Genomic DNA, 22,054 nt, shown 5'->3' with positions numbered 1-22,054 from the left:
GTGACACCCTAATAGCAACCAATCTCAAGTTGGTTTCATTTACTGGGAAAATGAAATCTGATGACTAGTTGCTATGGGCAACAATTGCTCTAACATGTTAAAGGGAAAGCATAGCGGAAAACTTAATAAAAATTCACAGTTTTATGCTATGCTCTGCAATTGTTGCTATGGTTTACCAGGAGAGGCGCAGCTTAATCTTTTAGACAGATTTATTAAGACTAAAACCAGACAATGATGCAAATTTTGATCTTCGGACTTTTAAGATTGTCCAAAATATGGCAACTCTGTCCAAAATGAGGTGTGCTGCTTTTTATAAAATTGGCGCACTTCACTCCAACTTTTTTTTTTTTTTAGATAGGCCTATTGAACACCTGCCTTACAATGGAGCCAGAGAGAAGAATCACAGAAGCGTCTCTCCGATGGCTTCTTCCTGCATGACTTGGCTTGATTGACAGGTCTCCCCTATTTATGTATTGGGGAAGATCTGTCAATCAGCCCGAGCCACAGCCTTTCACAGTAAAATATATAGTTTGTAACCAGGGAGCCTTTTTGGTATTTTATGCTACCTGTGGTTTGGGCAGCATGAAGATCCTGACAGGTTCCCTTTAAGGCTTTATTCTGAGTTTGTTTATCAATGCAGTCTTTTTGGGCGAGTAGAAATATTACATTTTTAATATTTAAAACCATACAGGAGACGCTGCGATTTCTTAATCTTCTGCGACTCCCATCTCCTGAAATAGGCCTCATGCACACAACCTTTTTTTCGGGTCCGCATCCGAGCCACCGTTTTTGCGGCTCGTATGCGGACCCATTCACTTCAATGGGGCTGCAAAAGATGCGGACAGCACTCCGTGTGCTGTCCGCATCCGTTGCTCCGTTCCGTGGCCTCGCAAAAAAAATGTAGCATGTCCTATTCTTGTCCGAATTGCGGACAAGAATAGGCATTTCTACAATGGGCCGCCCGTTCCGTTCCGCAAATTGCGGAAGGCACACGGGCGGCTTCCATTTTTTGCGGGTTTGCGGATCGCAAAAAACGGCACGGTCGTGTGCATGTAGCCATGTAGTTTGGTAAATTCCTTGTTAAGTATTTTTTCAGTCCCAAGGTGACGCGGTGCTCACTGCTTCTGCTGGTGCGGCATATCTAGCTCTGGGAAGAGGCCTCTAGGGGGAGAACATGGTTTCCTGGAGAAGGTCGGACTGAAAATTAATGAATAACCCTCGTCTTCTCCTGAGCTTTACCATCGCACACCGTTCACAGCAGCTAGATTGCCTTTGAAAAATGAAAGTGGGAGGCCCAAATGTTCACATGTCGTAGAGCACATACCAAAAACAGCCGAGTTACAGCTGTGAATGTCAAACATTGAGCAGAGTGGTGTGCTTAAATTCCAGGAATGTATCATTATAAATACTGGACTATAGACATAGGGTGCATCTGCTGTGCCTACAAAATGCCCAGAATTCACTGATCTAAAATTAACAACTTTATGTGGCCCAGAATAGAGCCAGACGAGTTGGATTTATGAAACGTGCTGGAGTATTATCATCTACTCTGAATGTACAGATGATCATTTCTTATTGTACTCAAAAACAGGAAACATTTCCCCCAATATCTGAGTGTATTGTAATTATTTATCATTTATTGAGTTATAATTATTATGACCATGTGTAGTAATTTTGGTCTTTATCAATTGTATAGTTATTTTATCAATTACTAGTAATTATTTTATTTATTTATAAAAAAAATGCATAATGATTAATATAAATTAAATATTCATTGTCAAATGTGTTCTTTTTTTCCCCCCAGTTGTCCATTTTGGCCCACTGTTACTAAAATATGAAGAGAACTCAAATTTAACCAAAAATATGTCAATGCCAGAAAATATAGTTGAAGACCTCTCACCAGTAACCATTTCCTCAGAAAAACTGGCTTCTACAGAAACTATCGTTCTTCATCTCCTGGATTCAGTAGTCAGCACACAAAGCAGCTGGCCTCTTTCCACTGAAGCTGTCCTACAAGGTGACGTCTTCTTAATTCCAAGTCTTTCAGTTCAGACTTCCCCACTGTCAACCATCAGTCAAGTACTTCAAGACTCCGTGACAGCTCAACTTTCTGAGATGTATGACATCCGCTCTGATGTTGTGGAGTCTTCTTCTCATGTTTATGTCGCAACGTCTCCTGTTTCTCTGGAATCAAGTGTAAATAAAGAATCTCATCAGTCGCATCGTAATATGGAAGAAAGTATGACTGTTCCACTTCTTGAGTCTTTCAGTAATCTCAACCAAATTTCCTGGACAACAGAAACATTTTTGTTGTCCAGTGAATATGAAGAAGTTACCTCGCAATTCAATGTGGAAAACACCAAATCTGGACAACTCTCTACAGCTTCTCATTTTGACTCCTCAATAGAAGACTTAATGGCTGCATCCAGTACGCCAGAAGCTTTTCCCACTTATTGGCCAGTTGACTCTGTGGATAGTATAGATATAGCAAGTATGACAATTACACAGGAGATTACCAGCACTGCAACCAAATATCCTTTGTATAGTATCTCCTCAGATTTAGAGTTTGTTACTGTGCAGGATTCTACAACCAGCCCTACAGAAGCTTTAACAATCACACCTCTATTATATAAAACTTCCTACATTGATATGACAGATGTTGACAAAAGTCCAGTGACGTCAATCTCAGAAAGCACTTTTAGTTTACTTCAAAGTTCAATGCCTGCTGCCATCCCTGAGATGCCGTACACCATGACCTCTGATGTCATGTACACACAGTGGTGGTCGGAGGATTATGTGGAAACCATCAATGTTAAAACCTCAGGGTTTCTAGGAAATCCTCCTTCCACAAGTGTCATTGCTGACCAGGAGGCGTCTATGATTGAAGTTGTTTCACCTTCTCTTCCAGTGCATCCTGTGTCTTCAAGTTTTATGGATATTATAGACTCTTCTGTGGATATCACAAACATCTTTGACTCCACTGTGGCTGAGGTTCAAGTTACCTCTGTATCTCCTGCTCATAGTTTAGAAATGGAGACCCATTGGGTTTCTTTAGTAGAGTCTTCTCTAATGCCTTCACTGCCTGTCTCATTTGTGCCCTCTGTTGATCTTGAGACCATTTCTTATGCTACAGCAATATCTACTCCATTTCTTCTAGAAAATTCAATTGAGGAGTCTGTGAACACGGCTAAAGCTCCTGCTTTTGTGCCTACTGAATCTGGCATGTACTTCACTCAAACCATATCTCCACCTGTGGAGTCCATGGAGATGTCTGTTGTGGGTTCCAGTTACTTCTCGTTAGTTTCCACTCCTGAGCCTAGTGGCCTGTATTCTTCCTTTGTGGAAGATGTTTCCTCCTCACCGTCAGTGGCATCCAGTCATGTGTCAGCATTTGAACCTCAGGATTCATCAGCTCTACTTTTGATATCTGAATCCATATTCAGTAGTTCCATGTTGGAGATTTACTCTACATCCATACTGGAAACCATTGGCGTAGAGGTCATGCCCTGGAACACCTTAAGTTCTGCTGCACTATCTTCCCTCATTCCATCATCAAGTGTTGACTGGACTGAGAACAGTTCATATATGCCATCTGAGTTCTCAGAGATGTGGGAGGTGAAGTCCACCATCATGGCGTCGAGCATCTTCTATACCTCAAGTACTTTTACTGGTGCTACCTCTCTGCTGCCTTTACTGTCTTCACCTGCACTAAATTCCACCACATCTGCCTTGTCCACCTCTTCCTTTGGTTTTGACCATGCCAGCAGTGCTTTGGTTGAGGAAGTTTTTCCGACCTCGTTACTAACCTTGATTCCAATGATGACATTACCTCCAGAGTCAGATGTCTCAGTGGTCTATACCTCATTGTTTTCAGTTACTACTCTGATACCACCCATAGTTAGTTTTACACTTGACTCCACCATGCCACCCACATCCACCTTCAGTTTACCATTCACAGAAAGTTTGGAATCTGCATTAAGTGTTATTTCTACAGTAGACTCTCCAGCCACGTCAGGCCAACCATACTTAAATCCTACATCTACAATGACTTTTAGTTCACAACCAACCATGAGTGCAATGTTTCCTCTGCCAACTCCACACACTTCAGACGTCTACCCTTCTCCTTCCTCAACCCAACCTGTTACTGCTATCGGCACAACTTCTATGCCAAGTACTTCTACGCCGGTGACTATTACCCATAACACACAAGTTACAACCACGTCACATGTAGCTACAACCCATATTGTCACTCCCGGAGCTGCAACATCAACGCTGTCTGCACCAGTAACTCCTCCTTCTGGACTCACAGCTATGACAACTGTGACCACGACAAGACCAAGCTTTGTGTGCGATGCTTCTAATCCAGAACCATATTTGGTTACTGTTGGTGAGTAGTCCATTGTGCAATACTTCAGAGTTATACTGATCGTCCAGAGGTGCACTTACAATTCTGATCATTGTTATTGGAACCGGACGTGTAATTGAAAAGTGCAGGCAGCATGTTAGAGAGCAGGAAAAGCTGAGCAGATTGAAGTTTTGTGGAAAATATTTGGCAAAACTTGTAATTAATACATTTACATCTGCAGCCCTGTGAAGTGCTATCAGTACAGGGAGAAGGAGTTATCAGTGACCTGACAGCTATGCCTATGCACACTTATACACATAATGCTTTCAATCTCTGATAAAACCTCCCTCCTGTACCGAGTTCTTCACAGGAGTTGAAAAAACAAAGACATAAATGTATAAATTACAGGTTTTACTGAATATTTTCCCACAAAAATATATATCAATCCGCTTGTCGTCTTCTGCTCTACAACATAGTGCATTTTTTGGTGACAGGTCCTCTTTAAAGCTTAGCTGAGCTGTTTTAAATTAGGGGGCAGTTTCCTGGTGCAATATGAAAGTACGGTATCTTAGTCATGAAATAGTGCTACACAAAACTAGGGTCTATGTGAGTCTTCCTTTAAAGACCCAAAAACTCAGGTTCTTCAGAAATTGACAGAAGAACATGTAATTGGGTTGTTCTCTAACTTAGTGGTCTCCATTTGTCCAACATACAGTACTGCAGTATTAACCATTTGTATTTCTGTTTTAGTTCTGGCACGAGGGTCAAATATCGAGAATATCACCAACTTAATCAAGGAAACGCTGATGATACATTTTAGCCGATCTGTGGAACTGGAGGTGAGTGTAATTAAATATGATGGAGCTGTTCAACCCCATGGCTAGAGAGCAGAATAGAGGCAGCAGAGATGTGGACAACAAAGAGTTTTAGTTGTTCTCCTATAGTTAGGGGGGCATATAGTTTGTTACATGCCTGGTGTAAAGCTGAATTACAAATAACCAGGGCAAGCTTAGAGAATTTTTTTTATGTTGGGACGTTACAGCTTTGATGCAGCTGAATAGTGAGTGCAGCTCCACATTGTCTTACAGGAAGTAACTCAGGATCAGTACAGGATAAGTAATGTTTATACACAGTGACTCCACCAGCAGAATAGTGACTACAGCTCAGGAGTATAATATAGGATGTAACTCAGGATCCGTACTGGACAAGTAATGTATGTACACAGTGACTCCACCAGCAAAATAGTGAGTACAGCTCTGGAGTATTCTATAGAATGTAACTCAGGAACAGTACAAGATAAGTAATGTATGTACACAGTGACTCCACCAGCAGAATAGTGAGTGCAGCTCTGGAGTATAATATAGAATGCAACTCAGGATCAGTACAGGATAAGTAATGTATGTACAAAGTGACTCCACCAGCAGAATAGTGAGTGCAGCTCTGGAGTATAATATAGAATGTAACTCTGGATCAGTACAGGATAAGTAATGTATGTACACAGTGACTCCACCAGCAGAATAGTGATTACAGCTCTGGAGTATAATACAGGCTGTAACTCAGGATCAGTACAGGATAAGTAATGTATGTACAAAGTGACTCCACCAGCAGAATAGTGAGTACAGCTCTGGAGTATAATACAGGCTGTAACGCAGGAACACTACAGAGTAAGTAATGTATGTACACAGTGACTCCACCAGCAGAATAGTGAGTGCAGCTCTGGAGTATAATATAGAATGTAACTCAGGAACAGTACAAAGTAAGTAATGTATGTACACAGTGACTCCACCAGCAGAATAGTGAGTGCAGCTCTGGAGTATAATGCAGGATGTAACTCAGGATCAGAACAGGATAAGTAATGTGTGTACACAGTGACTCCACCAGCAGACTAGTGAGTGCAGCTCTGTAGTATAATGCAGAATGTAACTCAGGAACTGTACATAGTAAGTAATGTATGTACACAGTGACTAATTGTATCTGTGGAGTATAATATAGAGAATGTAACTCAGGATCAGTACAGGGTAAGTAATGTAATGTATGTGCACAGTGACTCCACCAGCAGAATAGTGAGTACAGCTCTGGAGTATAATATAGAATGTAACTCAGGACCAGTGTCCGCAGTGATATGCCCATTATAATAACACTGTCATTCATGTGGATTGATGGTCTATATATATCATACATTCCAACGTCATCGCTCCAGTGTTGCATGCAGCACAGCAGCTGATTTATTCCCCTTCACGCCTCTATTTACAGTCATCTAATTACTAAGTGTCAGAAGGAATGGCTTCCAGTGATAACCTGTGAACACTCTGTAATGTGACACACCACCAAACTGTATGGGAATATCCGCTGAGAAATGAAGGGACATCTCAAGACATATATGAAAAATCAGCTGAGGGATTTCTAGAATGTATGAGTGTAGACAGCCTGGACTCCAGACTGATACCTTCTACCTGCACTGCACTGATACATTGTAACAAACTGAGCTGGAGAGTGATTTGTGCTGTTGCAAGAGGATTTCTAAATACAATTGTATCCACCTGAGCCAGGCTAGGTTTGGAGGGGTTTTCAGATTTAAGCCATAGGGTTTTCATTCACTGACAGCAAGCAAAGTCAATTAGAAAGTCCCAGAGCTGTTGACAATTTTGCATTGTGGTTTCCGCTTGTAATGGTAACCAGGTTGCATAGCTGGATCAGTTGCACAACAGATACCACAGGTGGCAGATGGCCCCCATGACTACAGTGGGGTCTACTGGGTTTCGCTGAGGTGTCCATAGTTTTCCGGAAAAGACGGCACAACATGCAGTGCTATTTTTCCCATCACAACGCAGATGTGAACGTGTAGCTCATACATAGAATGGCCGGTAGAATCAGGTTCTTGCAAACTCTTGAAGAGCGTTTGGGTGTTAAAACTTTGAGATCTCAGTAAGGGCTCATGCACATGAACATATTTTCTTTCCACTTCCGTTCCGGTTTTTTTGCGGACCGTATGCGGAACCATTCACTTCAATGGGTCCACAAAAACAACGGAAAGTACTGTGTTCATTCCGTTTCCGTATTTCCGTTCCGCAAAAAAGTAGTGCATGTCTTATCATTGTCTGCAATTCACGGTCTGAGGCCCCATTCAAGTCAATGGGTCCGCATAAAATACGGAACGCACACGGAACACATCCGTATGTCATCCATATTTTATCCGTATTTTGCAGATGTAGGAATGCTATGCTTAGCCCATATTGCTCATGTGTTTGGTAATTAATCAATTACTGTTTCCGTTTCCGATCTGCAAAAAACGGATCGTATATGGAAACCATACGGATATGTTTTGTGCAACAACGGAACGGAAGAGGACTTAAATCTGAGAAAAACAAACTTCAGATACAGAACAACGGATACGTGAAAAACAGACCGCAAAACAACAAGGGTCGTGTGCATGAGCCCTAAATGTAATGGACTGGTTTGTCTTGAATTTGCTAGGAGGCGGCAGACATCTCCGACTGCGTCCCGAGGATTTGGTGCCTACTACAGCCAAGAGTCTGTATAGTATCAGCATAGGTTCTGTGGACGAGCCTACTCTTCAGCTGCAGTAGAACTACAACTCCTAGCATTCTGACAGCTCATTTCGTTATAGGAAATGATGGGTGAAGTAGCAGTGTCCTTAGATGGTGCAGCAGCAGAGGATGACGCGGTTAACATTCACACTGGGTGCTGTAGTGTTTCCCTCGCTCATCCTCCTCAGAACACGTGTACGCCTCAGGTCTGATGCCCTCCGTTCTTACAGATCACAGCGGTTTTCCTTTATTTCCCGCTGCTTTCCCTCTAAGAATCACCTTAGAAGAGCTCGGATATATTATTTATCAGGAGACAAATATAGAACCCGTCAGATACATTATAGATAAGCAGCAGATTCTCCGCCATATCCTCAGCTTGGAGACCGCAGCCGTCTATTGGAGGAAGCCTTAAATTCATGGAAAGTGCCAGCTTAGCAGATCTGGACTGTTCACAGCAGAGGGGAGTGTGCTGATTAGGTGGGGACAGGGGGGCTGCAGACTGAAAGCTGCATAGAGGAAGAAGCAGGGTCCCCCAACATCACACAATATTTCAAGGGAGGAGTGTGCTGATCATTTGGGGAGCCGCAGACTGACAGTTATGTAGTGGAAGGTACAGAGTTCCAGCAGCACAGAGTATTACAGGAGAGGGTGTGCTGATCATTTGGGGAGCCGCAGACTGACAGTTATGTAGTGGAAGGTACAGAGTTCCAGCAGCACAGAGTATTACAGGAGAGGGTGTGCTGATCATTTGGGGAGCCGCAGACTGACAGTTATGTAGTGGAAGGTACAGAGTTCCAGCAGCACAGAGTATTACAGGAGAGGGTGTGCTGATCATTTGGGGCGCCGCAGACTGACAGTTATGTAGTGGAAGGTACATGGTTCTGGCAGCACAGAGTATTACAGGAGAGGGTGTGCTGATCATTTGGGGCGCCGCAGACTGACAGTTATGTAGTGGAAGGTACAGGGTTCTGGCAGCACAGAGTATTACAGGAGAGGGTGTGCTGATCATTTGGGGCGCCGCAGACTGACAGTTATGTAGTGGAAGGTACATGGTTCTGGCAGCACAGAGTATTACAGGAGAGGGTGTGCTGATCATTTGGGGCGCCGCAGACTGACAGTTATGTAGTGGAAGGTACATGGTTCTGGCAGCACAGAGTATTACTGGAGAGGGTTTGCTGATCATTTGGGGAGCCACAGACTGACAGTTATGTAGTGGAAGGTACATGGTTCTGGCAGCACAGAGTATTACAGGAGAGGGTCTGCTGATCATTTGGGACGCCGCAGACTGACAGTTATGTAGTTGAAGCTACAGGGTTCCGGCAGCACAGAGTATTACAGGAGAGGGTGTGCTGATCATTTGGGGAGCCGCAGACTGACAGTTATGTAGTGGAAGGTACAGGGTTCTGGCAGCACAGAGTATTACAGGAGAGGGTGTGCTGATCATTTGGGGCGCCGCAGACTGACAGTTATGTAGTGGAAGGTACAGGGTTCTGGCAGCACAGAGTATTACTGGAGAGGGTGTGCTGATCATTTGGGGAGCCACAGACTGACATTTATGTAGTGGAACGTACAGGGTTCCAGCAGCACAGAGTATTACAGGAGAGGGTGTGCTGATCACTTGGGGAGCCACAGACTAAGGGTCCATTCACACGTCCTGTTTTTTTTCATCCTGAAAAACGGTCCGTTTTTTGCGGATCCGTTGTTCCTGAAAATGTTTCCGTATGTCATCCGTATGTCATCCGTTTTTTGCGGATCCGCAAAAAACGGGAGCATGTATACATTTCAATAATCAAATAAAGTTGTTTGGATTTCTTTGAAAAAAAATTGAAAAAAAAAAAAAAAAAAAAAAATTTGTTATGTGTTTCCAGGAACGGAATCCGCAAAAAACGGATGGCATACGGAATGACATCCGAATGTCATCCGTTTTTTGCGGATCCATTGACTTTGTATTGTACCAGGATCCGATTTTTCAGGACAAGAATAGGACATGTTTTATATTTAAACGGACATGCGGAACGGAACAACGGAAACGGACAGCACACATTGTGCTGTCCGATTTTTTCCAGGACCCATTGAAAATGAATGGGTCCAGATCTGGTCCTGATCTGTTCCTGAAAAAACGGAACAGATCAGGAAAGAAAAAACGGACGTGTGAATGGACCCTAAAAGTTATATAGTGGAAGGTGCAGAGTTCCAGCAGCACAGAGTATTACAGGAGAGGGGGTGATAATCATTCAGGGAGCTACAAACTGACAGTTATAAAGTGGAGTGTACAAGTTTCCAGCAGCAGAGTATTACAGGAGAACAAGAGAGGGTGTGCTGATCTCGGAGGTCATAGATGGAGAATTACATAGTGAAAGAAGCAGAATACAAGCAGCACAGAGTATGGCAGGAAAAATGTGTTGCGATCTTGAAGCACATCACAGACAGAGTTACACACTTTGAGGAGCAGGGTTTCAGCAGCACAGAGTGTTTCAGGAAAAGAGTTTGCCAATATTTTGTGAAGTCACTGCTGCTGGAGACTCTTCCACTATGTGAATCTTAGTATGTGATCTTCCTCAAGATCTGCACACTCCTCTCCTGAAATACTTTCTGCTGCTGAGAAGATTATGCTCCTTCCACTGTATAACTTTTAGTTTGTAGCTTACCAAAAGATCAGCTACTCTTTACTGAAATACTGTGTGCTGCTGGGAACTTTCTGCTATGTACATTTCAGAGTATTTCAGTAGAGGAGTAGCAGAACTTTTGGGAAGCCACAGACTGACAGTTATAAAATGGAAGGAGCAGTGTCCCCGTAGCAGCACAGAGTATTTAAGGAGTGGAGTGGGCTGACCTTGTGAGAGTTGACAGAAGGAGTGATACATTGTGGAATGAGCAGCATGCCCAGCAGCACAGAGTGTGTCAGAGGAGAAGTGGGCTGATCCTGTGGTAGTTCATAGACTGAGAGTTATATAGCAGAAAGAGCCGTAAACCCAGCAGCACAGAGTGTGTCAGGAAGGAGCAGTATCCCCAGCAGCACAGAGTATATCAGGAAGGAGCAATATCTCCAGCAGCACAAAGTATGTCAGGAGAGAGGTGTGCTGGTCTTGTATGGGGCAGTGACAGAAATGGAATGTGCAATAATTCGCCCAGCTTGTTACGGACTGTTGCGTGACGCCTGAGTCTGTTTTCTTTCCGGTCCCGTGGGCCCTTTGCTGTTACTGTTGTACTCGGCGCCCTGATGTCCACCGGTAGCAACAGTTTCTCAGAGGGACGGGTAATATACACAATTAGCGCTGTGAAAACATGCAAACTCCAGAGAGTGACTGTGCTGACAGGCGTCCATGTGACGTTACAGGCTGTGTGGCGATGGGATAAAGCACAAGATCGCTGTTATCTCCAATATAATAAAACATCTGCTGATAATCCAATATGCGGTTGTCATTGCTGCATGTGCTGACACCTGCTGGTGGCTGGTGGTACTACAGTGAATTTCAAGGTGCACCCCTCAGTAATGAGATGTACCATTCTCTCACTCACAGGTCTATTCAGTGTCCGACAGTTACTCGTTCATGGTGACGTCTGGTCCTGTCATTTACACAGCGATCGCAGTTGGTCATGTCTTGAGCAGGAGCAGTCTTGTTATTGGAAGATTTCCTCCTATTCTTTCCCTGCAGACTGCATTTATGGGATTGGATCTGAGGTTCCACGTTCAAACAGGTGAGGTCTTTGTGAGCAATGCTGAGCTGAACTGCAACTGGCCAGGTGTGGCGAAACTACAACTCCCAGCATGGTCTGTTACCTATACTTTGGTAGTGTCTTCGGAAGCAGACATTCCTAGTAGATCTATTAGCTGCATGATGTTGACAAGTAGTTCATATTATGGCAAGTTTTAGTTTATACGTGTTTTACTTGTTGGACGTTTATATCCATCTTTCCACATGCAGTGCTGCAGTTTGTGCCACAGTTGGTGGACATCAGACTTTGCACGTTCAGTGAACAGATACAGAAGGGGTTAACACTGGCGTTGTACGAAGTTAGGAGACTGCGCCAGGAAAGCGAGAATTTCACCATCCAGGTAAGGTTATTTTTATACTGTCTCTACAAATTTACATTTATCTATAAATACTAGAGATCGTGCCTCAAGGCCATTGACCACGCCTCCAGGCCATTGACCGTGCCTCCAGGCCATTGACCGTGCCTCCAGCCCAGTAACCATGCCTCCAACCCAGTGACCACGCCTCCAACCCAGTGACCACACCTCCAACCCAGTGACCACGCCTCCAACCCAGTGACCACGCCTCCAACCCAGTGACCACGCCTCCAACCCAGTGACCACACCTCCAACCCAGTGACCACCCCTCCAACCCAGTGACCACCCCTCCAACCCAGTGACCACGCCTCCAACCCAGTGACCACGCCTCCAACGCAGTGACCATGCCTCCAATGCAGTGACCTTGCCTCCAACCCAGTGACCTTGCCTTCAACCCAGTGACCTTGCCTCCAACCCAGTGACCTTGCCTCCAACCCAGTGACCTTGCCTCCAACCCAGTGACCTTGCCTCCAACCCAGTGACCTTGCCTCCAACCCAGTGACCATGCCTCCAAACCAGTGACCATGCCTCCAACCCAGTGACCATGCCTCCAACCCAGTGACCATGCCTCCAACCCAGTGACCTTGCCTCCAACCAAGTGACCATGCCTCCAACCAAGTGACCATGCCTCCAACCCAGTGACCATGCCTCCAACCCAGTGACCACGCCTCCAACCCAGTGACCACGCCTCCAACCCAGTGACCACGCCTCCAACCCAGTGACCACGCCTCCAACCCAGTGACCCTGCCTCCAACCCAGTGACCACGCCTCCAACCCAGTGACCACGGTCCCTGCCCAGTAGGGCTGGGTTCACATCTGCGCTTTTAATTCCGGCAGTGTGTTCCAGCAGAGGAACAGACTGCCGGAATTCACTGTATCCGGCGTAAATGATGGCTTTTGGACGGAGTAAAAATACAACTCAGCAATTTTTTTCTGCCCAAACGCCGGCAAGTGGCCAGATCCCATTACAGTAAATGGATATCCAACGGTGCATGGTGGTGTCCAGCTATGCCAGATACAGTAAACTCCGGCAGTCTGTTCCTCCACTGAAACAGACTGCCGGAGTTAAAAGCACAGTTGAGAACCAAGCCTTAGTAGGATAGTAGTACTGTGTGATGATTGGGAAGGGGTGCTGATGTATATTGCAATGGGAGGAACATCTAACTGGTTACAATGGGCTATATTAATCAGTGATCTATAAAATGCTATAACGTTTCTGTAGAATTTTGCTTCTGCCAAAAATGTGTGTAAGGGTACTTTCACACTTGCGTTAGAGGATTCCGGCAGGCAGATTCCGGAACTGCCTCCCGGATCCGGAAATCCATATGCAAACGGATAACATTTGTTTCTGGATCCGGATGCGGATCCGTCTGACAAATGCATTGAAATACCGGATCCGTCTCTCTGGTGTCATCCAGAAAAACGGATCCGGTATTTATTTTTTTCACAGATTTAAAGGTCCGGGAAACCAGATCCAGTGTACCGAATCCGGCATTACTACATTTCATTGGAAATTAATGCCGGATCCGGCATTCAAGCAAGTTTTCAGAAATTTTGGCCGGAGAAAATGCCGAAGCATGCTGCAGTATTTTCTCCGGCCAAATACCATAAGAGGGACTGAACTGAAGACATCCTGATACATACTGAACGGATTGCTTTCCATTCAGAATGCATTAGGATAAAACTGAAGCGTTTTTTTTTTCGGTATTGAGCCCCTGTGACAGAACTCAATACCGGAAAACTTTAACGCTAGTGTGAAAGTAGCCTTAGTCCTTCACCTAGCTGCTGGTGCTGCTGATGTATATCTGTCAGTGCCCTGCTCCTGATGGCAGTCTCTGATCTCCATCTGCCTTCTGTAGGGTAAGAGATAGCAGCAGGGAAGTGGAAGAAGTTATCCATGGCAGATGGGGGGAATCCAAGTAGGGCAGCTCACCTAGGCTGTAGGTAGGGAGGAAAGCACATACAAGGCTGTTTGCAGAGGGAAGACAGCAGCATTCTGGACACACAAATCCAGCGTGTATTTCTGAGGGGAAGACCTACATGTGAGAAGTCTACAACTAGGAGCAAATACATATCAAGGATTGAATTTAGATTGCATTCTTTTATTTGTTTAATCAAGGTAACCACTAACATATGCAAAAATCATTTTTCCCATTTCAAAGATGTCCATAGGCTTTAAGCTGCTGTTGGCTGATTTTGTGCTGGGCTGTATTGCTACTGATGAGCTCCATTGTCTATTGAACTTTTAGGTAGTTTGTTTTATGAGAGGCTCAGGTTTCTTTTCAGCCCTGTATCATATGCTTTACACTGCAGCTCTGTTTGTTGAGAGTGGCTGTTGAATGTAAGCATGACCTTATTAGTAAGTCAGTGCATGGCTAGCTTCTAGACTGAGAGGTGGAGCTTCAACAAGTAGGAGGAGCCTGGAGATCAGCAGCTTCTAATCGGAGGGGAGTGTGTAGTTCCTGTGCTGACTTCAGTGGGGTGTTGGACCCGCTCATCAGATAGTGATGGACTGATGGCCTATCCTGAGTGTTAGGCCATCACTTGTAAAACATTGGACAAGTCCTTGAAACCCTACAATGTGTATATTTTGCTTCTTCAGATTGGTTCACATTTTTGCTTTTCTTGCAGATAGTGAACATTAGTTCCAGTGCTCCACAACTGGGATACTGGAAGGCCCCGGTCACTGTCTCTTATGCTGTCAGAGAACGTAGTGGCTTCTTGAACGGTTCGGATGTCAGCGATCAGCTGCGGAACCTGAGTCTGGTGGAGTTCAGCTTCTTCTTGGGGTTCCCAGTAAAGCAAATTGCAGAACGTGAGTATCGATCATTTCTACAGCGGGTGCAGGAACTGATTGTGCACCAACTAGAGAGCATGGAAGTAAGGGGAGGGGACATTTCATGCAGGAAGAGGTGGGGTTTTAACATATGTGGGTGGGGCTTAGAAAGGAAGTGATGCTTCCTCGTGTGGATGCCATCATGTGTAGTATCCACTCCAAAATCTTTCCACTCAGATATTTAAAGTTTTCCATTCTTATAGCAATAAAATTATTAGAAGCTGAAGGTTTGCTGTTCTAACATCGTGTTCACAATTCCACATCCAGAGCGGCATTCACAATTCTGCTGTTACATCATGTCTTACCTTTCAATCACATCCAGAGCTGCCGTCACAATTTAGCTGATGACTGAAAGGTGCTTGGTGGTAATGCCACAGCACATTATACAGACAGTGATGCAGCTCGGAATAGAAAGGAAAAGTAAGGTCCTGCAGCCCATCAGGACAAAACAGCAGAATTGTGAATGCAGCTCTGGATGTGACTGAAGCAAAAGACATGGTATAAGTATGAAGCGGCGCTGTAGGTGTTATGTGCTGGCAGCTGACGTGAATCACCATTGACAGAACCGTTGGGGCCCCGAGTACGAGACCAGACTGTGACCCATGAAGTCATTGTCACCCTTTATTTTAGCCATGCTGATTTAAGCCTCTGAGGGGTTTCACATCCGCCGCAGCGACTGATGTCATTGTGTGCACAGTGGATGTGAGCGCAGACAAAGCCCCTCAGGATAACACACCGACTGAACAAAAACAACATCAGTCAGGACCTTCCCACAGTCCTAGGTACACAATGATAAGAGGGAAAGAGGGGCTCTAATACCCCCAAATCCAGCTCCTGACAGTTTGTCATGTGACTGCAGACGCAGTTGGCGTAACTGACAGGTAAAACGTATCATGCAGTCAATGCAACTTTTGTGCAATGTCATTGAGCTTCGCAACTTTCTAATACACTTGTTTCATTGTCATTTTCAAGATCTCCGCTTGCTATTAGTGAATGAGATCCTTGACGTCTAAATATGGAGGTTGAATACTGTGCAGACTTAATACTTCTTCTCGTTTAGGATTTGTTACAGTCGCATTCAGTCTAGATGATCTTCTGGTGTGGGCTCCAGACTGATAGCATTGTAATAAACCGTCAGGACAGGACAGATTTGTGCTGCTGGTGTGTTTCAGTAGAAACAACTGTAACAAACCCTCTGCTGTGAGAAGTTTTAGATGAGGATGAGTTTGTGGCTTCTGGATGTAAACATTAAGGCCTCATGCACACGAACGTATATTCTTTCTGTGTCCGTTCTGTGTTTTTTGCGGACTGTATACGGAGACATTCATTTCAATAGGTCCCCCCCCAAAAAAAAACTGAAGTTACTCTATGTGCATTCCGTTTCTGTTCCACAAAGAAATAGAACATGTCCTATTATTGTCCGCATTATGCACAAGGATAGTATGCTTCTATTAGGGACCAGCTGTTCCGTTCCTGCAAAATACTGAATGCACATGGACGTCATCCGTATTTTTTGAGGATCCGTTTTTTGCGGACCGCAAAATACATATGGTCGTGTGCATGAGGCCTAAGTGTTTCCGTTTACCGACAAGAAGTAGTGAAATCCGGACCGTATCCTGACCCATTCATGTCAGTGGCTTTGTTTATCTCTCATCATATCAGGAAAAATGTTCTGTATTGTGTTTTTCAAGCATCCCTGGCCTATAGAAATAAATGGGGCCACGTGAAAAACAGAAAGCATCCGGAAGCAATGCATATTTCACTGATGGTTGCTAAAAGATGTGTTTTATTCTTCAGTTTTTCTTCACACACGTGATCCTATTGAACAGAAAAAAAAAAACACTGAACGCAATTGCAAACAAAACTGATTAAACTTGCGTGCAAAACACATTCTGTATCGCTCGTGTGAAAGAGACAGATACATGTATATACAATTGGAAACATCTTTAAAGGGGTTCTGCAGCCTTTTTTTTACGGATGATCTATGCTCTGGATAGATCATCAACATCTGATCGGCGGGGGTCCGACACCCAGGCCCCCTGCCAATCAGCTGTTTGAGAACAGAAGGCAGCAGCGCAGGCAGTAGCCCCACGGCCTTCTCGCTGATAATCCGGAGGATAGATCATCCGTAAAAAAGGCTGCAGACCCCCTTTAATTATAGAGACCTATAGGCTCAAGTGTATGACTAGTCAGTGATTCTAGAAGGGTTGTGTGCTCCGACAACCCTTTTCGCGGTGCTCAGCTCAGTAATGATTGTGTAGTCAGATGTCCGACCTGAACTAAAGTTTTATTTGCTATATATCTTTTCCATCCAGCATCCACATATCCTCAGCTCGATATCTCTCCACTTCTGAAGGATACCTGGCTACGGACAAGTGAGTGACCACGTGTTTAAGCCTGAATTTTATCGTATGTCCACATAAGTACTCCCGTGAAGATTAGCATGCTCTTGTCCTGAAAAATACTCTGTGCTGCTGAGGGCCCTGCTTACTCTATGTAACTGTCTGTGATGACCTAAAATAGCAGCACTCTCCTCTCCTGAAATACTCTATACTGCTTTTTCCACTATGTAACTCTCAGGCCTCAGGCCATTGTGGGGCCGTTCCGTGCATTGGGGACCGCAATTGCGGTCCTTAATGCACGGGCAACATCCGTGCAGCGGGCCGGACCTATTTAACTTGAATGGGTCCGTGGTCTGTCCGCAAAATGACGTGCCATATTTATTTGCGGTGTGGAACAACGGAAAGAAACACCACGGAAGCACTGCGTAGTGCTTCCGGTGTTCCGTGACTCCGTTTCACATTTCCGGAATTGCGGACCTATTCAAGTGAATAGGTCCGCATCCATGATGCGGGGTGCACATGGCCAGCAGCCTTGGATTGCCGACCCGCCGTTTGCGGCCGTGTGCATAAGGCCTCAGTCTGTAAGATAAGCATTCTCCTCTTCTGAAATACTCTGTGCTGCCCTTGCTTACAGTATATTTGTCTCAATGTATACCCGTGCTAAACATTCTGCTTTCTCTCTATACATACAATCCTCATGTCCTGATCCCTCTGCTGCCGTGTTCCTCTTGTCTGTCAGTTCTGCTGGGGGTCCAGGAGCTGCACGACACGTTTCAGATGGAGATGGAGCGAAAGCTTGCGCAGCTCATCAGTGAGGCGACGTTACAGAAACGTCGGTGGAAGAGAGCCAGCTATGCTGGGAGCAATGCAGTGCAGGTGAGCAGAAATTCAGTGATGTCAGTAATAGGGGGCGGGGCTGTGACAACCTCTCAGACTGGCCATTTAATAGCCCAGTGATTTATGTGATGCTATGTATTTCCTCTCAGGTGGTCAATGTCTCCCGTCTTGAGGGCCAAGATAACCCGGTTCAGCTGGTCTATTTTATAGAGGATCAGTTAGGGGGGCGCCTGGCTGCCGACAAGGCCTCGAACATGATCAATGAAGTGAACATCCAGCGAGCAGCCATCATCCTTGGGTATCGCCTGCAGGGCGTGGTGGCGCAACGTGAGTGATGTTGCATGGATGGAGGTGGCAGCACTAACAGTTTAATGTGACAGTCACTAAATTCTCTCTTGGCCTCTGCAGCTCTTAACCAGCCCCCGGAGTCTGATCGTCAGGGGCAGAACCTGTGGATCATAGTGGGGGTGGTCGTGCCGGTACTTGTGGTGACGGTCATCATCATCATCCTGTACTGGAAGTTGTGCCGGACAGACAAGCTGGACTTCCAGCCTGATACCATAAGTAACCTGCAGCAGAGACAGAAGGTGGGAACATGTCCTGGGGTTGGGAGTCATCAGTTGCACCATACTATCCCAGAGTAGGGGGCATTTATTGACCACACCCTATGCACTAATCATGTGATCGGGCAATGTCAGTACACATGGGGGGGGGGGATTATTTTGTTTCTTGCCAACCCTGTGACCCTCGCCCTTGTTTTTTCACAGCTCCAGGCTCCCAATGTTAAAGGCTTTGACTTTGCCAAGCAGCACCTGGGTCAGCACAATAAAGATGAGGTCCTCATGGTCCATGAACCTCCAGTGCTGCACGGGCCCCTTAAGGACTCTACCCCCTCTGAAAATGGCGACATACCGACGCCAAAGTCCAAGGGCTCAACTAAACCCAGTAAGATCGGGCGCCATCGGAGCAGGTAAGGGCCAGAGAATGGCGGCACGCCATTTCCCGTCTGTAATAACTGTGATAAAAATCCAATAACCTGGCATGCTTGGACACCATGATCACAATTTTCTTTCTTTTCCGCTTGCAGTAGAGTCACACCATCTGATGCTGGATCTACCGCCAGTGACCCGTCCAGTGGGAAAGAGTCAGGAGAGGAGTCTCCAAGACCTTCAGCTCCACCGCGAGAAACCAAACTCCGACCAACTGGTAAGTCATCAGTCCTGTGACTGATACAGGACATTATATATTATCGGTTTCATCCTTTTGATTTTGTCCTTTGCAGAGATGCCCATACTGAGCAGTGGAACCGAGCAACACTCTTCAGCGTCCATCTTTGAACACGTTGACCGGATATCACGTTCTTCGGAAGCCAGCCGGCGGCTGCCCAGCAAGATTCAGCTCATCGCCATGCAGCCGATGGCAGCTCCACCCATGCATGGTCTGTCTGCGACCGAGCGGGAAGTGGAGGCAAATAAGGTAAACAGAGAGGTATGTATGAGAAGTGGGGAGCTATATCCTGTGAGTGTCTGTGGTGATATTGCTTGGGTGAAAGTATGTTAGAAAAATGGCGCAAGCGCCTTAGTTACGTTTAACGCTCTCTGTGCTGCGCAGATACAGACAACATTACGGCACAAATCGGAGATCGAGCACCACCGCAATAAAATCCGACTGCGAGCCAAGAGGAAGGGGCACTATGAGTTCCCCCTGGTGGATGTCGTGGGCTTGACAGACACCAAGGAGCGCCAGCGCATGTACCGCCGAGCACAGATGCAGTTCGATAAAATCCTGGATCCTGTTTTGGGCGTCCCCACTGTGTTTATAGAGCCGCGCAAGAGGTAAGACACTGAAGAACACTCCATCTGCTCATGGAGATATACTGAGATACAGTTCAGTTATATTATCACTGTGTAATGTCAGTTGACTCAACTGTGCAAAAATTGGAGATTTTATAGCTCCTCTTCAGGCTTCTTTCCAGATTGGTGTAGTTGAATTCTGCCCTCCACATACTGACTTCCTGCTGAGCTTGTGCTTGTACACAGCAGGCAAGCAGAGTGGCAGTGTAAAGCATGAAGTACAGAGCAGCTGCTTGAACCAGGCTAGTTCAGATTAAGACTGTGTCTTTATAGACCAGAGCTGCAGTGTAAAGCATGGGGCAGGGATAGAGCAGCATCTAGTAATCCACATCCAAAGAGTAGTAATAAAAATAACTTTTTGTAGACCTCTTTAATTAATGAAAAGCAATAATTTGCAGTTTACGAGTGAGACGATCTCCAAAACAACGGCGCAAGCAGCAGGGGTCCTCAAGTCCCCCGGATGCGGACCAAGATCGCTTAATCGCCACAGACAGCGATGGAACCTACAAGAGGCCACCGGGTTTCAGTAATTCCGCCTACGTGGTGCGTAACTAAACTAGTTTTTGCATATAATTTTTCTCTGTTATCACCTAAAATTATGTTTTTCATTCTGTCTCATTGGTTTCTAAGAGATTACAAAAGATTACACGAAAAGCTCCTGTACACTGCTAGATACAGATCGTCCGGAAGGAAGCGTTCCTTCCCAACAATCGTGTGCTTGTCACTGAAGACCTCCACAGTACGGGGAGGAGTGATCGCCAATGGCATCACTCATCCCCATAGAGAATAATTGTTTGCCGGCATCCCCATGGAGAATAATTGTTAGGTGGCATGATCTGCTGCCGGCAAACAATGACTAAGGGTCCATTCACACGTCCGTATGTGTTTTGCAGACACCAGCAATGTGCGTTCTGCATTTTGCGGACCGCACATCGCCGGCACTCTCATAGAAAATCCCTTTTCTTGTCCGCAATTGCGGACAAGAATAGGACATGTTCTATTTTTTTGCAAAACAGAAGTGCGGATCCGCAAATGCAGATGCGGACAGCACATTTCGGCTCCATTGAAAATGAATGGGAACGGATGCGGACCCATTTTGCGGACGTGTAAATGGACCCTTAGCTGACCGCATGAACGATCCTATTACCCGATCAACGAGCGCTGAACCTTTACACAAGCATTCCTACAAAGACTTGTTACCGATTATCTGGCTGATGCTCGGCCCGTAGTCATATATTGTATCGCAGGCTCAGCATGTACTTTATGCTGTTACAGTGTGCCTGTCTGATAACAGATTACACTTCCTTTATCATTGTACATGGCATTGTAGTATTTTCCTCTCTGTTTTCTTCCTGCAGTCTGATCCCGATCTTCCCTCCGATAACCCAACCCCGGGGTCAGATGTTGGCAAGTATTCCGGCTCTCTCCCGCGCATCCCAGCTCAGTATGTGACCCCACAGCCATCCATTGAAGAGGTGCGTCAGACAATGCAATCTCTGCTGGATGATGCCTTTGCACTTGTGGCCCCAAGCAGTCAAGGGCCCGTGGCATTGCAGTCTGGAGATTCTTCGGTAAAACACACAGGGAACAACAACTCGACTCGGGCCGGTCAGGAATCCGCACCATGGCGAGGCCAATATCCTTCTCATCAGTCCTCCCACTATAATGTGAGTTACTAATGACAAAAATCTTTTATGACAAAACTGAGGCGCGAGGTAGGAAAGTGGGGGACCCTCTGTGACATTGTGTGACATCACCAAGGCAGTCCATACTCTTATTTTATTGGCCCCTGAATGATAGGTTGGCTTAGGTAATAAGAGCGGCTGCTTTTCCTAAAATGATGCTCCGACGGGGTTGCATATAGCAAGATTCTGGTTATATTTTGTACTCTAAGCTGGTTTGGCATTTATACAGAAAATGCTCTGTTCTGGTGTGCTGTGCTGTAAATCTAAAGTCCGCAGAGTGCCTTACCTGTGCTAAAAGGCAGACAGCAAAATTGTGACTGTGGCTCTGGATGTGACTGGAGTATAAAGCATGGTGTAACAGCAGAATTGTGAATGCAGCTCTTGATGTGACTGGAGTATAAGTAATGATGTATCAACAGAACTGTGACTCTTACTCATTATGTGACTGCATTATAAAAGGCACAATGGTGACTGCAGCGCTGTCCCCGGAGTATAAAACTTGAAAGTATCTTTGAATCAGTTGAAGATAAGGTAAG

The 22,054-nt window shown here is 45.4% G+C and overlaps 1 protein-coding gene across 2 annotated transcripts in view; it reads left to right on the top strand.

The window, feature by feature from the left end:
• The window catches only part of KIAA1549 (KIAA1549 ortholog), an 80,933-nt gene that overhangs the window by 41,457 nt on the left and 17,422 nt on the right, over positions 1-22,054 (top strand). Inside the window, exons 2-16 of one of the 2 annotated variants that reach the window (XM_044281322.1) lie at positions 1,805-4,387; positions 5,096-5,184; positions 11,415-11,592; positions 11,820-11,950; positions 14,597-14,780; positions 17,117-17,176; positions 17,883-18,019; positions 18,130-18,307; positions 18,389-18,567; positions 18,748-18,950; positions 19,068-19,186; positions 19,263-19,456; positions 19,592-19,815; positions 20,232-20,376; positions 21,192-21,500. In XM_044281322.1, the coding sequence (XP_044137257.1) occupies positions 1,805-4,387; positions 5,096-5,184; positions 11,415-11,592; positions 11,820-11,950; positions 14,597-14,780; positions 17,117-17,176; positions 17,883-18,019; positions 18,130-18,307; positions 18,389-18,567; positions 18,748-18,950; positions 19,068-19,186; positions 19,263-19,456; positions 19,592-19,815; positions 20,232-20,376; positions 21,192-21,500 (4,913 nt within the window). Of the gene's footprint in view, positions 1-1,804; positions 4,388-5,095; positions 5,185-11,414; positions 11,593-11,819; positions 11,951-14,596; positions 14,781-17,116; positions 17,177-17,882; positions 18,020-18,129; positions 18,308-18,388; positions 18,568-18,747; positions 18,951-19,067; positions 19,187-19,262; positions 19,469-19,591; positions 19,816-20,231; positions 20,377-21,191; positions 21,501-22,054 lie in introns of both variants that reach the window. The other variant, XM_044281321.1, reaches the window with a different exon arrangement.

Source organism: Bufo gargarizans, chromosome 2, assembly GCF_014858855.1.
Source record: "Bufo gargarizans isolate SCDJY-AF-19 chromosome 2, ASM1485885v1, whole genome shotgun sequence".
In the NCBI taxonomy this organism is placed as follows: domain Eukaryota; kingdom Metazoa; phylum Chordata; class Amphibia; order Anura; family Bufonidae; genus Bufo; species Bufo gargarizans.
Note: the sequence above shows the minus strand (reverse complement) of the source record. Positions and strands in the feature narration are given on the sequence as shown.